At 52.7% G+C, this 17,591-nt stretch overlaps 1 protein-coding gene across 1 annotated transcript in view; it reads right to left on the reverse strand.

Annotated features, from left to right (window-relative positions):
• Nucleotides 1–16,832, reverse strand: part of ANKRD13C (ankyrin repeat domain 13C) — a 31,945-nt gene extending 15,113 nt beyond the window's left edge. Inside the window, exons 1-3 of the mRNA XM_073643887.1 lie at nt 16,326–16,832; nt 7,898–7,939; nt 5,476–5,580 (exon numbers count right to left, since the gene is read on the reverse strand). Of these exons, the coding sequence (XP_073499988.1) occupies nt 5,476–5,580; nt 7,898–7,939; nt 16,326–16,626 (448 nt within the window). The 5' untranslated portion in view covers nt 16,627–16,832. The remainder of the gene's footprint in view (nt 1–5,475; nt 5,581–7,897; nt 7,940–16,325) is intronic.
• Nucleotides 16,833–17,591: the final 759 nt, after the last annotated feature.

The raw sequence follows: 17,591 nt of genomic DNA on the forward strand, positions 1-17,591 counted from the left end.
GGATGGAGCTGTGCCCGGGGGCCGTGGACAGTATATAGCTATATCCCCCAGCCTGTGATCTCCACGGTGTAGCTGTGCCTGGGGGCCGTGGACAGTATATAGCTATATCCCCCAGTGTGTGATCTCCGGGATGTAGCTGTGCCCGGGGGTCGTGGACAGTATATAGCTATATCCCCAGTGTGTGATCTCCGGGATGTAGCTGTGCCCGGGGGCTGTGGACAGTATATAGCTATATCCCCCAGTGTGTGATCTCCGGGGTGTAGCTGTACCCGGAGGCCGTGGACAGTATATAGCTATATCCCCCAGTGTGTGATCTCCGGGATGTAGCTGTGCCCGGGGGCCGTGAACAGTATATAGCTATATCCCTCAGTGTGTGATCTCCGGGATGTAGCTGTACCCGGGGGCCATGGACAGTATATAGCTATATCCCCCAGTGTGTGATCTCCGGGATGTAGCTGTACCCAGGGGCCGTGGACAGTATATAGCTATATCCCCCAGTGTCTGATCTCCACGGTGTAGCTGTGCCCGGGGGCCGAGGACAGTATATAGCTATATCCTCCAATGTGTGATCTCCGGGGTGTAGCTGTGCCCGGGGGCCGTGGACAGTATATAGCTATATCCCCCAGTGTGTGATCTCCGGGATGTAGCTGTGCCCGGGGGCCGTGGACAGTATATAGCTATATCCCCCAGTGTGTGATCTCCACGGTGTAGCTGTGCCCGGGGGCCGTGGACAGTATATAGCTATATCCCCCAGTGTGTGATCTCCGGGATGGAGCTGTGCCCGGGGGCCGTGGACAGTATATAGCTATATCCCCCAGCCTGTGATCTCCACGGTGTAGCTGTGCCTGGGGGCCGTGGACAGTATATAGCTATATCCCCAGTGTGTGATCTCCGGGATGTAGCTGTGCCCGGGGGCCGTGGACAGTATATAGCTATATCCCCCAGTGTGTGATCTCTGGGGTGTAGCTGTGCCCGGGGACTGTGGACAGTATATAGCTATATCCCCCAGTGTGTGATCTCCGGGATGTAGTTGTGCCCGGGGGCCGTGGACAGTATATAGCTATATCCCCAGTGTGTGATCTCCACGGTGTAGCTGTGCCCGGGGGCTGTGGACAGTATATAGCTATATCCCCCAGTGTGTGATCTCCGGGGTGTAGCTGTGCCCGGGGGCCGTGGACAGTATATAGCTATATCCCCCAGCGTGTGATCTCCGGGATGTAGCTGTGCCCGGGGGCCGTGGACAGTATATAGCTATATCCCCCAGTGTGTGATCTCCACGGTGTAGCTGTGCCCGGGGGCTGTGGACAGTATATAGCTATATCCCCAGTGTGTGATCTCCACGGTGTAGCTGTGCCCGGGGGCTGTGGACAGTATATAGCTATATCCCCCAGTGTGTGATCTCCGGGATGTAGCTGTGCCCGGGGGCGGTGGACAGTATATAGCTATATCCCCCAGTGTGTGATCTCCACGGTGTAGCTGTGCCCGGGGTCCGAGGACAGTATATAGGTATATCCCCCAGTGTGTGATCTCCGGGGTGTAGCTGTGCCCGGGGGCTGTGGACAGTATATAGCTATATCCCCCAGTGTGTGATCTCCGGGGTGTAGCTGTGCCCGGGGGCTGTGGACAGTATATAGCTATATCCCCCAGTGTGTGATCTCCGGGATGTAGCTGTGCCTGGGGGCCGTGGACAGTATATAGCTATATCCCCCCAGTGTGTGATCTCCGGGATGTAGCTGTGCCCGGGGGCCGTGGACAGTATATAGCTATATCCCCCAGTGTGTGATCTCCGGGATGTAGCTGTGCCCGGGGGCTGTGGACAGTATATAGCTATATCCCCCAGTGTGTGATCTCCGGGGTGTAGCTGTGCCCGGGGGCCGTGGACAGTATATAGCTATATCCCCCCAGTGTGTGATCTCCGGGGTGTAGCTGTGCCCGGGGGCCGTGGACAGTATATAGCTATATCCCCCAGTGTGTGATCTCCACGGTGTAGCTGTGCCCGGGGGCCGTGGACAGTATATAGCTATATCCCCCAGTGTGTGATCTCCACGGTGTAGCTGTGCCCGGGGGCCGTGGACAGTATATAGCTATATCCCCCAGTGTGTGATCTCCACGGTGTAGCTGTGCCCGGGAGCCGAGGACAGTATATAGGTATATCCCCCAGTGTGTGATCTCCGGGGTGTAGCTGTGCCCGGGGGCTGTGGACAGTATATAGCTATATCCCCCAGTGTGTGATCTCCGGGGTGTAGCTGTGCCCGGGGGCTGTGGACAGTATATAGCTATATCCCCCAGTGTGTGATCTCCGGGATGTAGCTGTGCCCGGGGGCCGTGGACAGTATATAGCTATATCCCCAGTGTGTGATCTCCACGGTGTAGCTGTGCCCGGGGGCTGTGGACAGTATATAGCTATATCCCCAGTGTGTGATCTCCACGGTGTAGCTGTGCCCGGGGGCTGTGGACAGTATATAGCTATATCCCCAGTGTGTGATCTCCACGGTGTAGCTGTGCCCGGGGGCTGTGGACAGTATATAGCTATATCCCCCAGTGTGTGATCTCCGGGGTGTAGCTGTGCCCGGGGGCCGTGGACAGTATATAGCTATATCCCCCAGTGTGTGATCTCCACGGTGTAGCTGTGCCCGGGGGCCGAGGACAGTATATAGCTATATCCCCAGTGTGTGATCTCCACGGTGTAGCTGTGCCCGGGGGCCGAGGACAGTATATAGCTATATCCCCCAGTGTGTGATCTCCGGGGTGTAGCTGTGCCCGGGGGCTGTGGACAGTATATAGCTATATCCCCCAGTGTGTGATCTCCGGGATGTAGCTGTGCCCGGGGGCCGTGGACAGTATATAGCTATATCCCCCAGTGTGTGATCTCCGGGATGTAGCTGTGCCTGGGGGCCGTGGACAGTATATAGCTATATCCCCCCAGTGTGTGATCTCCGGGATGTAGCTGTGCCCGGGGGCCGTGGACAGTATATAGCTATATCCCCCAGTGTGTGATCTCCGGGATGTAGCTGTGCCCGGGGGCTGTGGACAGTATATAGCTATATCCCCCAGTGTGTGATCTCCGGGGTGTAGCTGTGCCCGGGGGCCGTGGACAGTATATAGCTATATCCCCCCAGTGTGTGATCTCCGGGGTGTAGCTGTGCCCGGGGGCCGTGGACAGTATATAGCTATATCCCCCAGTGTGTGATCTCCACGGTGTAGCTGTGCCCGGGGGCCGTGGACAGTATATAGCTATATCCCCCAGTGTGTGATCTCCACGGTGTAGCTGTGCCCGGGGGCCGTGGACAGTATATAGCTATATCCCCCAGTGTGTGATCTCCACGGTGTAGCTGTGCCCGGGAGCCGAGGACAGTATATAGGTATATCCCCCAGTGTGTGATCTCCGGGGTGTAGCTGTGCCCGGGGGCTGTGGACAGTATATAGCTATATCCCCCAGTGTGTGATCTCCGGGGTGTAGCTGTGCCCGGGGGCTGTGGACAGTATATAGCTATATCCCCCAGTGTGTGATCTCCGGGATGTAGCTGTGCCCGGGGGCCGTGGACAGTATATAGCTATATCCCCAGTGTGTGATCTCCACGGTGTAGCTGTGCCCGGGGGCTGTGGACAGTATATAGCTATATCCCCAGTGTGTGATCTCCACGGTGTAGCTGTGCCCGGGGGCTGTGGACAGTATATAGCTATATCCCCCAGTGTGTGATCTCCGGGGTGTAGCTGTGCCCGGGGGCCGTGGACAGTATATAGCTATATCCCCCAGTGTGTGATCTCCACGGTGTAGCTGTGCCCGGGGGCCGAGGACAGTATATAGCTATATCCCCAGTGTGTGATCTCCACGGTGTAGCTGTGCCCGGGGGCCGAGGACAGTATATAGCTATATCCCCCAGTGTGTGATCTCCGGGGTGTAGCTGTGCCCGGGGGCTGTGGACAGTATATAGCTATATCCCCCAGTGTGTGATCTCCGGGGTGTAGCTGTGGCCGGGGGCTGTGGACAGTATATAGCTATATCCCCCAGTGTGTGATCTCCGGGGTGTAGCTGTGCCCGGGGGCTGTGGACAGTATATAGCTATATCCCCCAGTGTGTGATCTCCGGGATGTAGCTGTGCCCGGGGGCTGTGGACAGTATATAGCTATATCCCCCAGTGTGTGATCTCCGGGATGTAGCTGTGCCCAGGGGCCGTGGACAGTATATAGCTATATCCCCAGTGTGTAATCTCCGGGGTGTAGCTGTGCCCGGGGGCCGTGGACAGTATATAGCTATATCCCCAGTGTGTAATCTCCGGGATGTAGCTGTGCCCGGGGGCTGTGGACAGTATATAGCTATATCCCCCAGTGTGTGATCTCCGGGATGTAGCTGTGCCCGGGGGCCGAGGACAGTATATAGCTATATCCCCCAGTGTGTGATCTCCGGGATGTAGCTGTGCCCGGGGGCCGTGGACAGTATATAGCTATATCCCCCAGTGTGTGATCTCCGGGATGTAGCGGAGCCCGGGGGCTGTGGACAGTTTATAGCTATATCCCCAGTGTGTGATCTCCACGGTGTAGCTGTGCCCGGGGGCCGTGGACAGTATATAGCTATATCCCCAGTGTGTGATCTCCGGGATGTAGCGGAGCCCGGGGGCTGTGGACAGTTTATAGCTATATCCCCAGTGTGTGATCTCCACGGTGTAGCTGTGCCCGGGGGCCGTGGACAGTATATAGCTATATCCCCCAGTGTGTGATCTCCGGGATGTAGCTGTGCCCGGGGGCCGTGGACAGTATATAGCTATATCCCCCAGTGTGTGATCTCCGGGATGTAGCTGTGCCCGGGGGCCGTGGACAGTATATAGCTATATCCCCAGTGTGTGATCTCCACGGTGTAGCTGTACCCGGGGGCCGTGGACAGTATATAGCTATATCCCCCAGTGTGTGATCTCCGGGATGTAGCTGAGCCCGGGGGCCGTGGACAGTATATAGCTATATCCCCCAGTGTGTGATCTCCGGGATGTAGCTGAGCCCGGGGGCCGTGGACAGTATATAGCTATATCCCCCAGTGTGTGATCTCCGGGATGTAGCTGAGCCCGGGGGCCGTGGACAGTATATAGCTATATCCCCCAGTGTGTGATCTCCGGGATGTAGCTGTGCCCGGGGGCCGTGGACAGTTTATAGCTATATCCCCAGTGTGTGATCTCCACGGTGTAGCTGTGCCCGGGGGCCGTGAACAGTATATAGCTATATCCCCAGTGTGTGACTCCGGGGTGTAGCTGTGCCCGGGGGCTGTGGACAGTATATAGCTATATTCCCAGTGTGTGATCTCCGGGGTGTAGCTGTGCCTGGGGGACGTGGACAGTATATAGCTATATCCCCAGTGTGTGATCTCCACGGTGTAGCTGTGCCCGGGGGCCGTGGACAGAGGCATGACTCCACCTGCCAGCATTTCATGCGACAGGCGAGGGGACGAGTGTCCTGTGAGGATGAGACATAGGAGGCGCCGCTTACTCATCTGTCTGTCTCCATAGCTGATGGCCTCAGCCAGCGGGCTCCAGCCCTGCGCGTTCTTCACCTTCACCGGAGCGTTGTGCGCCAGCAGCAGATGAGCGCACTCTGCAAAAAGCACAAGATACGCTGATTTAGACATTTCCTCTTCTCTTACGCGTCTTATTCGCCTCTAGATTATTAATCTCCAAATGCAACAAAATTCTGCATAAATTAATTTCAGAACATTTCTTTATATGGATCAGAGCTGCGCTAGGACACAGCTCCAAACCCTCTGCTGACCTACTCATATTCATCGTTCAATAACATTCTGGCTGCCACTAGGGGGAGCTCACAGCAGACTGTTTCCCTGCACAGTAAAAATCAAGCTGCAGCGGTCAGGCAGATTTTTCTGATTTAAAGGGATTGTCCACTTTTACTTTTTTTTTTAATAATTGAAATGCATTCATTTAATAATAAGCGCAGATCACAAAAAAAAAACACGTATAGACTAATAGAGCAAAGAATTTTGGATACTTGGATTAGTCAGGTGTGTGTACATGGGGGATAACACTGTTTGTGACTATTATATGCCTGTTACACTCCATTTTCACCAGTTCTCCCCTCTACAGGCTTTATCTCCAACTTGCAGTCGTCTCTGAGTTAGTGGGTGTAAATGATGACGTCTCCCTTACACGGCTTACAGACATGAGTTTCCTACTCTCCTGTCTCTATGTAGTACATGTTCGGAAACAGCAGCAGCAGCATGGAGGACATTATACAGCAGTACTGAGCAGTGTAGCTGTGAATCCAGCACGGGGGGTGAGAAACTTAATAGAAAGTCGCAGCATGGAGGACATTATACAGCAGTACTGAGCAGTGTAGCTGTGAATCCAGCACGGGGGGTGAGAAACTTAATAGAAAGTCGCAGCATGGAGGACATTATATAGCAGTACTGAGCAGTGTAGCTGTGAATCCAGCACTGGGGTGAGATAATACACTTACTAGACAGCAGCAGCATGGAGGGCATAATACAGCAGTACTGAGCAGTGTAGCTGCGAACTGACAAAGGGTATAGACAAACAATTACTAGAAAGCTGTAGCCTGATCTGTGTGCGCCGGCCTCTCAATTTACTCTTCTCTACTCCCCACACCCCTTCTCCGTACACTTCAGCGGGCAGCTGCACTCTCACCCCTCAGAAAGCTGCCAACGCCTCTTGTTTTGACTAAAACTGAAATTATTAGGTTTTCAGAGTGAATGATGAATTCAGGAGAGAGGGATGAAAGGAGAAGTGGCTCATGTGTGGAGAAAGAAGATTTCTCTGATCACAAAGCTTCTTCCATTTCCATTGGTTTTACTGTTGCTTTATGTAAAGTATTGAAGCGTTAGAGACCATTTACTGATAATGTAGTGTCTGAATGAAGAATGGGCAGCGTGAAAAGCTGAATGGGTGGAATAGTGCGCCCCCTGCTGAAGGGAACAAAACGCCTCTGCCACATGGTGGTGGGCTGTGTACAGAGGGTCTTTGGACCTGTAGTGAGGGGCACGCTGCTGTTATCCTGCCATTGGCTGCAGTCTGGAATAGGGATTTTTACAGAAGGGATTATTGTTGCCCAGTGTAGACTTTGGGGGTAGATGTCATTATCTCGGGGCTCATCCTTCGCTCACAAACCACTATGATCCCTGGACGGCAGCGCCCCGGACACGAGACCACCGCAGAACATCAGACGGCCGGAGGGGTAAAGTCTGCGGTCACTGGAGAGGAACCAGCGTCCTGAGAGCAACGACGCCACCTCCACCCTCCTGCTGAATCAGCAGACCCTGCGGCCGCACATGCCCGGAGGATGGGGTCACACATGACCTTATATGAACCTGGTATTACATAAGTCGACTACTTTCCTCCAAACTCTTCCTCATCCCCGTCCATGTCTGGTACTGCACCTCAGCTTCATTCACTATAATAGATCTGAGCTGCAATACCAGACACAACCAGCAGGCAGGGGTGGCGCTGCTGTGGAAAGCAGCCATGTCCAGTGTGTCACACCTCAGGATTGGCATCAACAACAATGGAGAAATCCGGTCCCTTACAATCCAGGAATATTCCTACATCCCTGAGAAGCTTCTTCTCCCACAGCAGCTTCCTGCATGACCTGACAGATGGAGGCTGGGGGTTGTAGTTCTACAGCACATACAAAGCCACAGAGGACAGAGATAGATGGTCTAGCATTATATATATATATATATATATATATATATATATATATATATATATATATATATATATATATATATATATATATATATATATATATATATATAGTTCTACAGCACATACAAAGCCACAGAGGACAGAGATAGATGGTCTAGCATTATATATATATATATATATATATATATATATATATATATATCTATATCTATATATCTATCTATATCAGCACATACCTTTATGGCCCAACATCACGGCAAGGTGTAACGGGGTATTACCTGGAAGGAGAAAAGAAGAGATGAGTCAGCTGCAGTCACCGCAGGGGAGAAACCTTACAAAGTTGTGCAGCATGTGGGGCAGGCAGACGGGGAAACCAAACAATGATGCCCCTTTGGGCCGAGAAACCTCCCTGTGTGAATGGAGCCACGGCGCACATCAGCACACAAGGGGGGGGGGGTCCCACAACACACAAGGGAGGGTGGGGGGGTCCCACAACACACAATGGAGGGTCCCACAACACACAAGGGAGGGGGTTCCACAATTGGTGATCAGACACTGATAATCTATTCCACCGCGAGGTGATAAATGCAATTCGCAGGAAACCGCTGCAATAAATGAGACTTTGTATCGATGTGAATGTGACCGTGGATTCAAGGCGACATTTGAGGGTCACACAACCGTTGTGCGGACACAATGTTTCTCTCCGGGGTAATTTGGGCAACGTGTGACGATTGCAAGAAAACACAGTGGAGCCTAAAATTTCATCATCGTACAATGTACATCGCGTTTCAGTTTCACAATGAGCAGAGTTTTTGAAAACACAGTCAGTGTCTGAAAATGCCGCCATATGCTGCTGCAGAGATCGCCTCTGACCTGGACACAACAGCGCAGCTACAATGCCCAATGCGGGGCTGTCAGTGCTTGGAAGCCGTCGTTGGAGATCACGGATCTACCGGATGGAACTACATGTTGGGAGTTGTAGTTTGGAAAGCAGCCTACACAGGACAAAACATGTTGGGAGTTGTAGTTGGAGAGCAGCCTGTACTTGACGGCAGGACATGTTGGGAGTTGTAGTTGGAGAGCAGCCTGTACTTGACGGCAGGACATGTTGGGAGTTGTAGTTGGAGAGCAGCCTGTACGGGACGGCAGGACATGTTGGGAGTTGTAGTTGGAGAGCAGCCTGTACGGGACGGCAGGACATGTTGGGAGTTGTAGTTGGAGAGCAGCCTGTATGGGATGGCAGGACATGTTGGGAGTTGTAGTTGGAGAGCAGCCTGTACGGGACGGCAGGACATGTTGGGAGTTGTAGTTTGGAGAGCAGCCTGTACAGGAGATGTTGGGAGCTGTAGTTTGGAGAGCACCGCTGTAGAGGAATGAACTCATTCCACCGTCACGTGGATATCGTATATTATGGGATAACAAGCTCTCTGATCTCCTGTGATGCCGACGTGTCAGCGGTGAGGAGCGCACATCCCCATTAATGGGTCACCACTTAAAAAGAAAACGAGAAAATGTTATCGAAGGAATCATGAAAGCCGGCGAGGACGAGCGGCAGATTGAGGCTGACAGATCTGGGGCAGCAAACGCGCAACTTACCGTGATAAAACTTTAAACAGTGTTTTATATGAATATTTTAGGTGCAGGAAATTAAGACGTCGCCGGCGTAATGGCGAAAACAAGACGTACGATCAGCTCGCGCTACGGGGCCTTATGTGGTGGTAAAAAGGGCTCATTAAAGGGGTGGTGCACTACTGTACAACAGATTATAAAGGGGCCGAGAGTGGTGGGAAAAAAGTGCAGAGTATGGACGGGGCGGCAGCGGTAATCCGAAAAAGAAAATCCAACCCAGGTGCGTTCACAAGCTGTTACCCCCGAAGAGGAGCAGCTGATATCATCTGAATCAATCGATAAGATGACAAACTCACCCGGGGGGCCCCGAATTGAAATTTCAGAGCTAAAATACACAACACAGAGGAAATGTAGTGAGGGAAGTGGAGAATACAGGAAGAAATTGACATAATTTTAAGGTATAAAGTCGCTCCGAGGACGACAAAATACACAACCAAATCGGGCAGATTTTATTGGTGGAAAATTGTGCAACGACTTGCTCCCACGTGGACACAGCTTTACAAGATGAGCGCTGACCGCCAGCAGACAAATAAGTAGCGGTAGTTACGGTATTGTGAATACGGTGTCTGTAAGAGCCCAAAAAGGTTCTCATCACCAGAGACCGGGGACAAAGCTCTGCGACAGTCTGAAACCAGCGGCTATTGCAAAACTACAACCCACAGCATGCTCAGACAAGAGTTGTAGTTCTGCAACAACTGGAGAGCCACAGGTAAAGGTCAGCTAGCATGCTCACGTCTGCTGGGAGTTGTAGCTCTGCAGCAGCTAGCATGCTCACGTCTGCTGGGAGTTGTAGCTCTGCAGCAGCTAGCATGCTCACGTCTGCTGGGAGTTGTAGCTCTGCAGCAGCTAGCATGCTCACGTCTGCTGGGAGTTGTAGCTCTACAGCAGCTAGCATGCTCACGTCTGCTGGGAGTTGTAGCTCTGCAGCAGCTAGCATGCTCACATCTGCTGGGAGTTGTAGCTCTGCAGCAGCTAGCATGCTCACGTCTGCTGGGAGTTGTAGCTCTGCAGCAGCTAGCATGCTCACGTCTGCTGGGAGTTGTAGCTCTGCAGCAGCTAGCATGCTCACGTCTGCTGGGAGTTGTAGCTCTGCAGCAGCTAGCATGCTCACGTCTGCTGGGAGTTGTAGCTCTGCAGCAGCTAGCATGCTCACGTCTGCTGGGAGTTGTAGCTCTGCAGAAGCTAGCATGCTCACGTCTGCTGGGAGTTGTTGCTCTGCAGAAGCTAGCATGCTCACGTCTGCTGGGAGTTGTAGCTCTACAGCAGCTAGCATGCTCACGTCTGCTGGGAGTTGTAGCTCTGCAGCAGCTGGAGAGCCCTGATTACAGACTGCTGCTCTATGGCGTAAGGCTTGATCTGGACGTCATTTACTCCTGGTTATGAACCCCCTGACGCGCGCCTTCGGCCGCACCGCGCTCTGCTCCCTTCCTGTGTTGCTCGTGTAACACTGCGGGCGACAGTACATCCATTACGTTTTAATCTGGAATATTCCCCATGGGACACTTGCAGCTATTGAATTTCGCAGGCGCTAACGGCCGGCTTCTCTCGAGGGTACTACAACCCCCAACAACTTAATTAGCAGAAACAATAAATAAATAAACCTCTGTAATACTTTCTGTAATGCGGCTAGCAGATAAAATTAGCGGCATGGATTCAATGGGAACGTGGGAGCGCGGCCTCGAGAGCAAAGCCTTGAATGAACAGAAGGTTTTGACGGACAGCAGAGGATATAAAAAGACTGTGACTAATCCTGGCATCTAGAAATAATGTATTAAATACATTATTCATAGGAAGGGGCTGGAATCCAGCGATGGACGGACCCCACAGCAAAGGCAGCAGCTTTATAACAAGTGCCCATGATGCTCCGGATCCCAAACACACACGTAAACGATAAATCCTGAGGCCACCACTAGAGGGAGCTCCGGACATACACATATTCAATAACAGTGTGCGGCTCCCCCTAGTGGTGGCATCAGATAGGAAAAAAATTGAAGCAATTTCCATGCAGCTAATAGCCGTCGGCAGTTTTGTGAGCTTCTAATGAAATGAATGGAGGGCAGCACCTGCGCGGCTATCTCGCCATTCCTAATATCATGCAATGAAGCCTGCCGACAACTCATAAATGTCCCAGATATATAACAAGTGTTGATTTTGATGATAGCAGATGATAGCCCCGAGTCTCACTTACAGCACCCTGCAAACAGCTGGGGGAAGGGAAGGACGGCCAGGTGTTCCTCCTCTACCTGTTGCGTATACAGCTCCTATGCAGACCCATGCGACTCCATGGTTACATACAACAAACAAAACTTGTATGTGGCCAGATTGTGAAGTTGTTATTCCACTTCCTGTCTCTGTTCAGGCCCAGGGGGGTCTCAATAAATGACAGATGCTACAGTTTCTTATAGGGTCAGTAGTGCGTCCGGTGGGCTCCGTGGACAGTGACACTTTGCATACTACTAATCTCGGATCAGTGACACCCCAGACGGCCGCTGATCTCCTGCAGAACCACAGGGATCTGATGTTACAATAATTCAAGATCCCAGATCCTTTTCTCCCCCGATATCATTGGCTGTTAAATGTCCAGTTTGTTGTTTGCTACCGAGATAAGCGGCGCCCAGAGGTGACCGAAGACAAGCTCAGCTGCTCTGTGATCTCCCCTGATATCTACTACAGGGGCAAAGTCGCGAGACCCCCATACACATTAGTCACACATTTAAGCCAAAAATTAGCAAATCCCACCAATCTATAGCTAACATGAAAGCAAAACTTTGCATTCAACATTGAAGCAAATGGAAATTATGTATTCTGTTGTTCTCTGTTATCAGCCACTTCAGTAGGGAGTGAATAACTGTGCCATCCATCAATGCAACGACTGAGTCCCTGCCCCCCCGTCCCTCTACATGTCACATATCTGCACACATGGGTGTGCCGGGCTCAGGCTGCTGCACTCGGTGTTAGGCGGCCATTCCCATGGCAGCGGTTGTACTTTTACCTGCGGGGGCCGGATGAGCTTCCCATCCCCGGAAGCTTTCCTGCCACTTCCCACTATTTCTACGTATACAGCTGCTGCAGCATATATATATACGTATACAGCTGTAACTGCTGCAGCTCCTCTTTGTGTGGTCGATATCGGGGGGATGGACAGAAATCCTCTGAAGTGGAGGCCAAAATAATTTAGAGCAAAATCAAATATCAAAGTCTACTCCAAAGAGTAGGCCATCAATTGTCTAATCCAGGAGACCCCCTATAACCAGTACATTTATTTGGACATCTTGGATTTTTTTTACCCTCTGACTTTGCTGCCACCTCCAAACCCCACAGAGCGATCAGGTCACTGAGAGCCGCAAAACGGAGAAGCATCAACTGTACAAAGTCAGAAAATGACGCTGATCGGCTCCACATCAGGTCACAACAGAGGAAACGCCGCTGTATCGGGGTCCGTCACTAAGAGAACGCGTCCAGCGGCTCACGGCCCAGCGCCGCCCATCCGTACATACGCAGAGGAGCTTATCGAACACGACATCCTGATCCCCTTCTCTCTCCCCCCAACTTCTGCCATATTCCACATACAGTAAATGGTAGGACCTGGCAAAATCAGAATGTGAACATCATATTTAATGAGTATGGGCGCATAGAATATTTAGACCCAGAAAACCTTTTGAAAATGGGTTACCCAGCAGCTCCTGCTTCCACATCAGCAGACACCGTAGACGTGGTGTCCGTGACCTGCCCCCCAGGCAGCATGATACCTGCCTACACCTGGCGATGGACGCCACCATCAGCAGTGGCTCTTCACTCCCCATGGGGAAGAGAGAAGCGCTGGACAATCCCTTTAAGGATCATACCCAGCTCTGAACGTGTCCTGACATTTGGGAAGACTCCGCCTGAGATGAGTTTTTGCTGATACTATTTATTACATATCTGTGGAGTGGAGGATACGTTGCAATTGCGGAGCTTAGATTTTTTTATGACATTTACATAAACAATTTTATATTTTGCTAGATTGGACTTTTGTGGATCTGGCGAAATCAAATAGTTTTTTTTTTTTTTTTTTTTTTTTCTAGCATTGGGAAAAGGGGTTTGATTAAAACTTTCACTTTATTTTTTTTCTAGTATTTTTAAAAACTTTCTACAGAAAGCCTCCGGCTGCCATGGCGATCCATGATTGCGTCGCAGAGAGAGAGGGGGTGAAGAGCAACAGAATGGATCCAGCTCCATGAATCGCACCACATAAATATTGACAGCGGCATTTAAACTGTTAAGTAGCAGCGATCAGAGCCAACTCTGGTCACTGCTGTCAGAGGCGGATGCTAGCTGTGTAAGACCACCCACTCCAGACCCCCACACCCAGAGGATAAGTAGGATGGACGTCCTCTGCCACAAATTGGTTAAAGGACGCTGCAGCTAGTGATGAGCGCCACAAAATACCACACAGCTAACAGACTAGTGAAATAATGGGCCCCATACAATCCTACGTCCCTGCGATTACTGATCTGCACGGTACTAATAGCCAAGGACTGTGCACTAATCACACCATAACGGAGAAAGGAGGAGACATGTATAGCAACCCCCATCATCCTCAGCTGCTCTCAATGATGGGGGCAGGAAACGACCTAGAGGTTACTACAGCGACGGACACATCAATACCTGAAGGACGGAAGAAATGTGGGGCCGTGTCTCATTACAGAAAACATCACGTGATGCTGGGATAACAACTCCAATCATCCTCTGTCTCAGTGACCTCTGACCTGCGGCTCTCCAGCTGTTGTCATTAGCACAGGGTGGAGATCATGGCTCTAGGTAACGAGCAGCTGACATAATAAATCAGCCACGTCCCGCCATAATCGACAGAGGTAAAACTATCAACATTTACTGACAGCTCCGGCAACTGCGGCAGGTATCACTGACCCAACAGCTCTGCAGCCAATATGACTGACAGCTCCGCCCCCAGACATAAATGATCGACTTTCCGGCAGCGCTGACCACCCAAAGATGAACGACAGACCGGCAAACTTCCTGTGACTTACAAATCAGACCCCGTAACTGACAGCATTGCCCGGTTGTTCAACAGCGCCGATCCGACTTCGCTAACCCAGAATGATTGACAGCTCATACCCCGCTGTGACAGCTCCGCAGCTGCCTCTATTAACTGACATCTGTAACGTTAAGTGACTGACAGCTCTGCCCCCCTGACCACCATGATTGACAGATCAAACCCTCACAACTGACTGCTCTGTCCTAAGAGGTTTGCAGCAGCTTCAGCCGCTGACAATCCTAACCCTAAGTGACGACAGCTACGACCCTTGCATCCCTCAGTGACTGACAGCTCCTACCCCGCCTCCTCCTCAGTGACTGACAGCTCCTACCTCGCCTCCTCCTCAGTGACTGACAGCTCCCACCCCCGTCCCTCCTCAGTGTCTGACAGCTCCAACCCCCCGTCCCTCCTCAGTGACTGACAGCTCCCACCCCCCGTCCCTCCTCAGTGGCTGACAGCTCCCACCCCCCGTCCCTCCTCCTCAGTGACTGACAGCTCCCACCCCCCGTCCCTCCTCCTCAGTGACTGACAGCTGCCACCCCCCTCCTCCTCAGTGACTGACAGCTCCTAGCCCCCCTCCTCCTCAGTGACTGACAGCTCCTAGCCCCCCTCCTCCTCAGTGACTGACAGCTCCTAGCCCCCCTCCTCCTCAGTGACTGACAGCTCCTAGCCCCCCTCCTCCTCAGTGACTGACCGCTCCTAGCCCCCCTCCTCCTCAGTGACTGACCGCTCCTAGCCCCCCTCCTCCTCAGTGACTGACCGCTCCTAGCCCCCCTCCTCCTCAGTGACTGACAGCTCCTAGCCCCCCTCCTCCTCAGTGACTGACAGCTCCTACCCCCCTTCCCTCCTCAGTGACTGACAGCTCCTAGCCCCCCTCCTCCTCAGTGACTGACAGCTCCTAGCCCCCCTCCTCCTCAGTGACTGACAGCTCCTAGCCCCCCTCCTCCTCAGTGACTGACAGCTCCTAGCCCCCCTCCTCCTCAGTGACTGACAGCTCCTACCCCCCTTCCCTCCTCAGTGACTGACAGCTCCTACCCCCCTTCCCTCCTCAGTGACTGACAGCTCCTACCCCCCTTCCCTCCTCAGTGACTGACAGCTCCTACCCCCCTTCCCTCCTCAGTGACTGACAGCTCCTACCCCCCCTTCCCTCCTCAGTGACTGACAGCTCCTACCCCCCCTTCCCTCCTCAGTGACTGACAGCTCCTACCCCCCCTTCCCTCCTCAGTGACTGACAGCTCCTACCCCCCCTTCCCTCCTCAGTGACTGACAGCTCCTACCCCCCCTTCCCTCCTCAGTGACTGACAGCTCCTACCCCCCTTCCCTCCTCAGTGACTGACAGCTCCTACCCCCCTTCCCTCCTCAGTGACTTTAAATAAGTAGAAAGATAGGGGCGCAATAGCGCTGTTATCCAACAACAACCAAGTGGGTAAAAAGAAAATGTGCTCACCTTTATGAGTTGTGAAATGCACAACTCATGTAAGAATTAGTGACGAAGGGCTGCAGACAGCACAGAATCCCTAGGGATCTTGTAGGTAGTCTGTAGTAGGATGAAGTAGGTGCTGGTAAAAAATCCACGCTCCTCCGTAGTGAAGAAATATGACGAGAGATTGTATAATTAAACAATCTTGTAGTTTATTGTTAAAAGCTACGATTACTACGCGTTTCGTGGACGTCCTGTCCACTTCCTCAGGTACATAGCTGACAGCTCCTAGCCCCCCTCCTCCTCAGTGACTGACAGCTCCTACCCCCCTTCCCTCCTCAGTGACTGACAGCTCCTACCCCCCCTTTCCTCCTCAGTGACTGACAGCTCCTACCCCCCTTTCCTCCTCAGTGACTGACAGCTCCTACCCCCCTTTCCTCCTCAGTGACTGACAGCTCCTACCCCTCCACCCTCCCTCGGTGACTGACAGCTCCTACCCCTCCACCCTCCCTCGGTGACTGACAGCTCCCCTCCCCTTCCCCGCCCTCGGAGGTTCTGCAGCAGCGGCGGCGGCACTGACCGTGGTTGTCCTTCTGGCCGATGCTGTGGCTCCGGATGAGGGAGGACAGGCGGCGGATGTCGGCCTTGTACACGCACTCGTGCACCGGGTGGCAGGTGCCTGGCTTGGCCTCGCCGTCCCCGGGGGCTATGGCCGGGTTGGAGGGGGCGCGGATCAGCCGGTGGTTGCTGAAGCTTCTGCTGTTCCGGTTCTTGCGGGTGAAGGTGCCCCCGGCCGTCGCCTCCTCGTCCGGCTCCAGCAGCTCCTCATCCTTGCTCGGCTTGTGGTCCCGGCGGAGGGAGCGGATCTTCTCCCCGGTCATTGGAACAGCGAGGACGGGGAAAACCAAGGGCCAAGAACACGGGCCGCCCCGAACATGCGGCTCACACCCGGGATGTCCGACAGCGAACACCGCGCATCCTCCTCAGCGACACAACACCCGCGGCACCGACAACTCTGCTACATCAGTGGGCGGGGACTACACGCAGTGACGTAAGGAGAGCGGCCGCGCCTGCGCAATCCTCTCCCACAGCGAGCTCGAGGGGGCGAACGCATTTTAGTGACGTAATAGGCATGCGCAGTCTGCGCTCTCTCCTTACCGGGATGGGCGGTCGCAATTTACTGACGTCATAGGTTGTGATGATGGTCACTGGCGGTTATTGAGGCTGTGTACTGTATATATTCCGGTGTTCACCAGATCTGCTGGGCGTTTAGTACTACTTAGAGCCAAAAAAAAGACAGGAGGCCATTATAATGTGCCCTAAACAAGACGTTACTGTAGCAACCTATGAGATTCAAGCTCTTATATTTCTAACGCATCTTTCAAAATAAGAGCAGTGATGTGATTGGTTGGAATAAGATGCATGGGCCCCCTGCGTGTTCTGGAGCCACACGCTCAGCCCGCAGGACATGGTGGCTCCTGGGCCTCTTGCTCTGGACGTCGCTGCAGGCTCTGACGTGGCGACACCAGACCCTTTCACCCCCTTAGCATCTGGGGACTTTTCATTTTTTTGCGCTCCTATTTTTCCGTCCCTGTAGCCGTGTGAGGCTTGTTTACTGCAGGGCGAGCTGTAGTTATGAGTGACACTATTCATTGTATTACATGATGGACTGAAAAAGCTGGGGGGGGGGGGATTCCAAGGGCGGCGCAATTGTGAAAAAGACACGCAATTCCATCATTTTTTTATTGGGTTTTGATATTACAGCGTTCATTGTGCAGTAAAAATTACCTGAAAACGCGATTCTCCAGATCAGAACTATTACAGCGATACTAAACTTGTAACAGGT

The sequence above is a fragment of the Phyllobates terribilis genome, unplaced genomic scaffold (genome assembly GCF_046119375.1).
Source record: "Phyllobates terribilis strain yellow unplaced genomic scaffold, ASM4611937v1 Scaffold_8__6_contigs__length_399053987, whole genome shotgun sequence".
NCBI lineage: Eukaryota > Metazoa > Chordata > Amphibia > Anura > Dendrobatidae > Phyllobates > Phyllobates terribilis.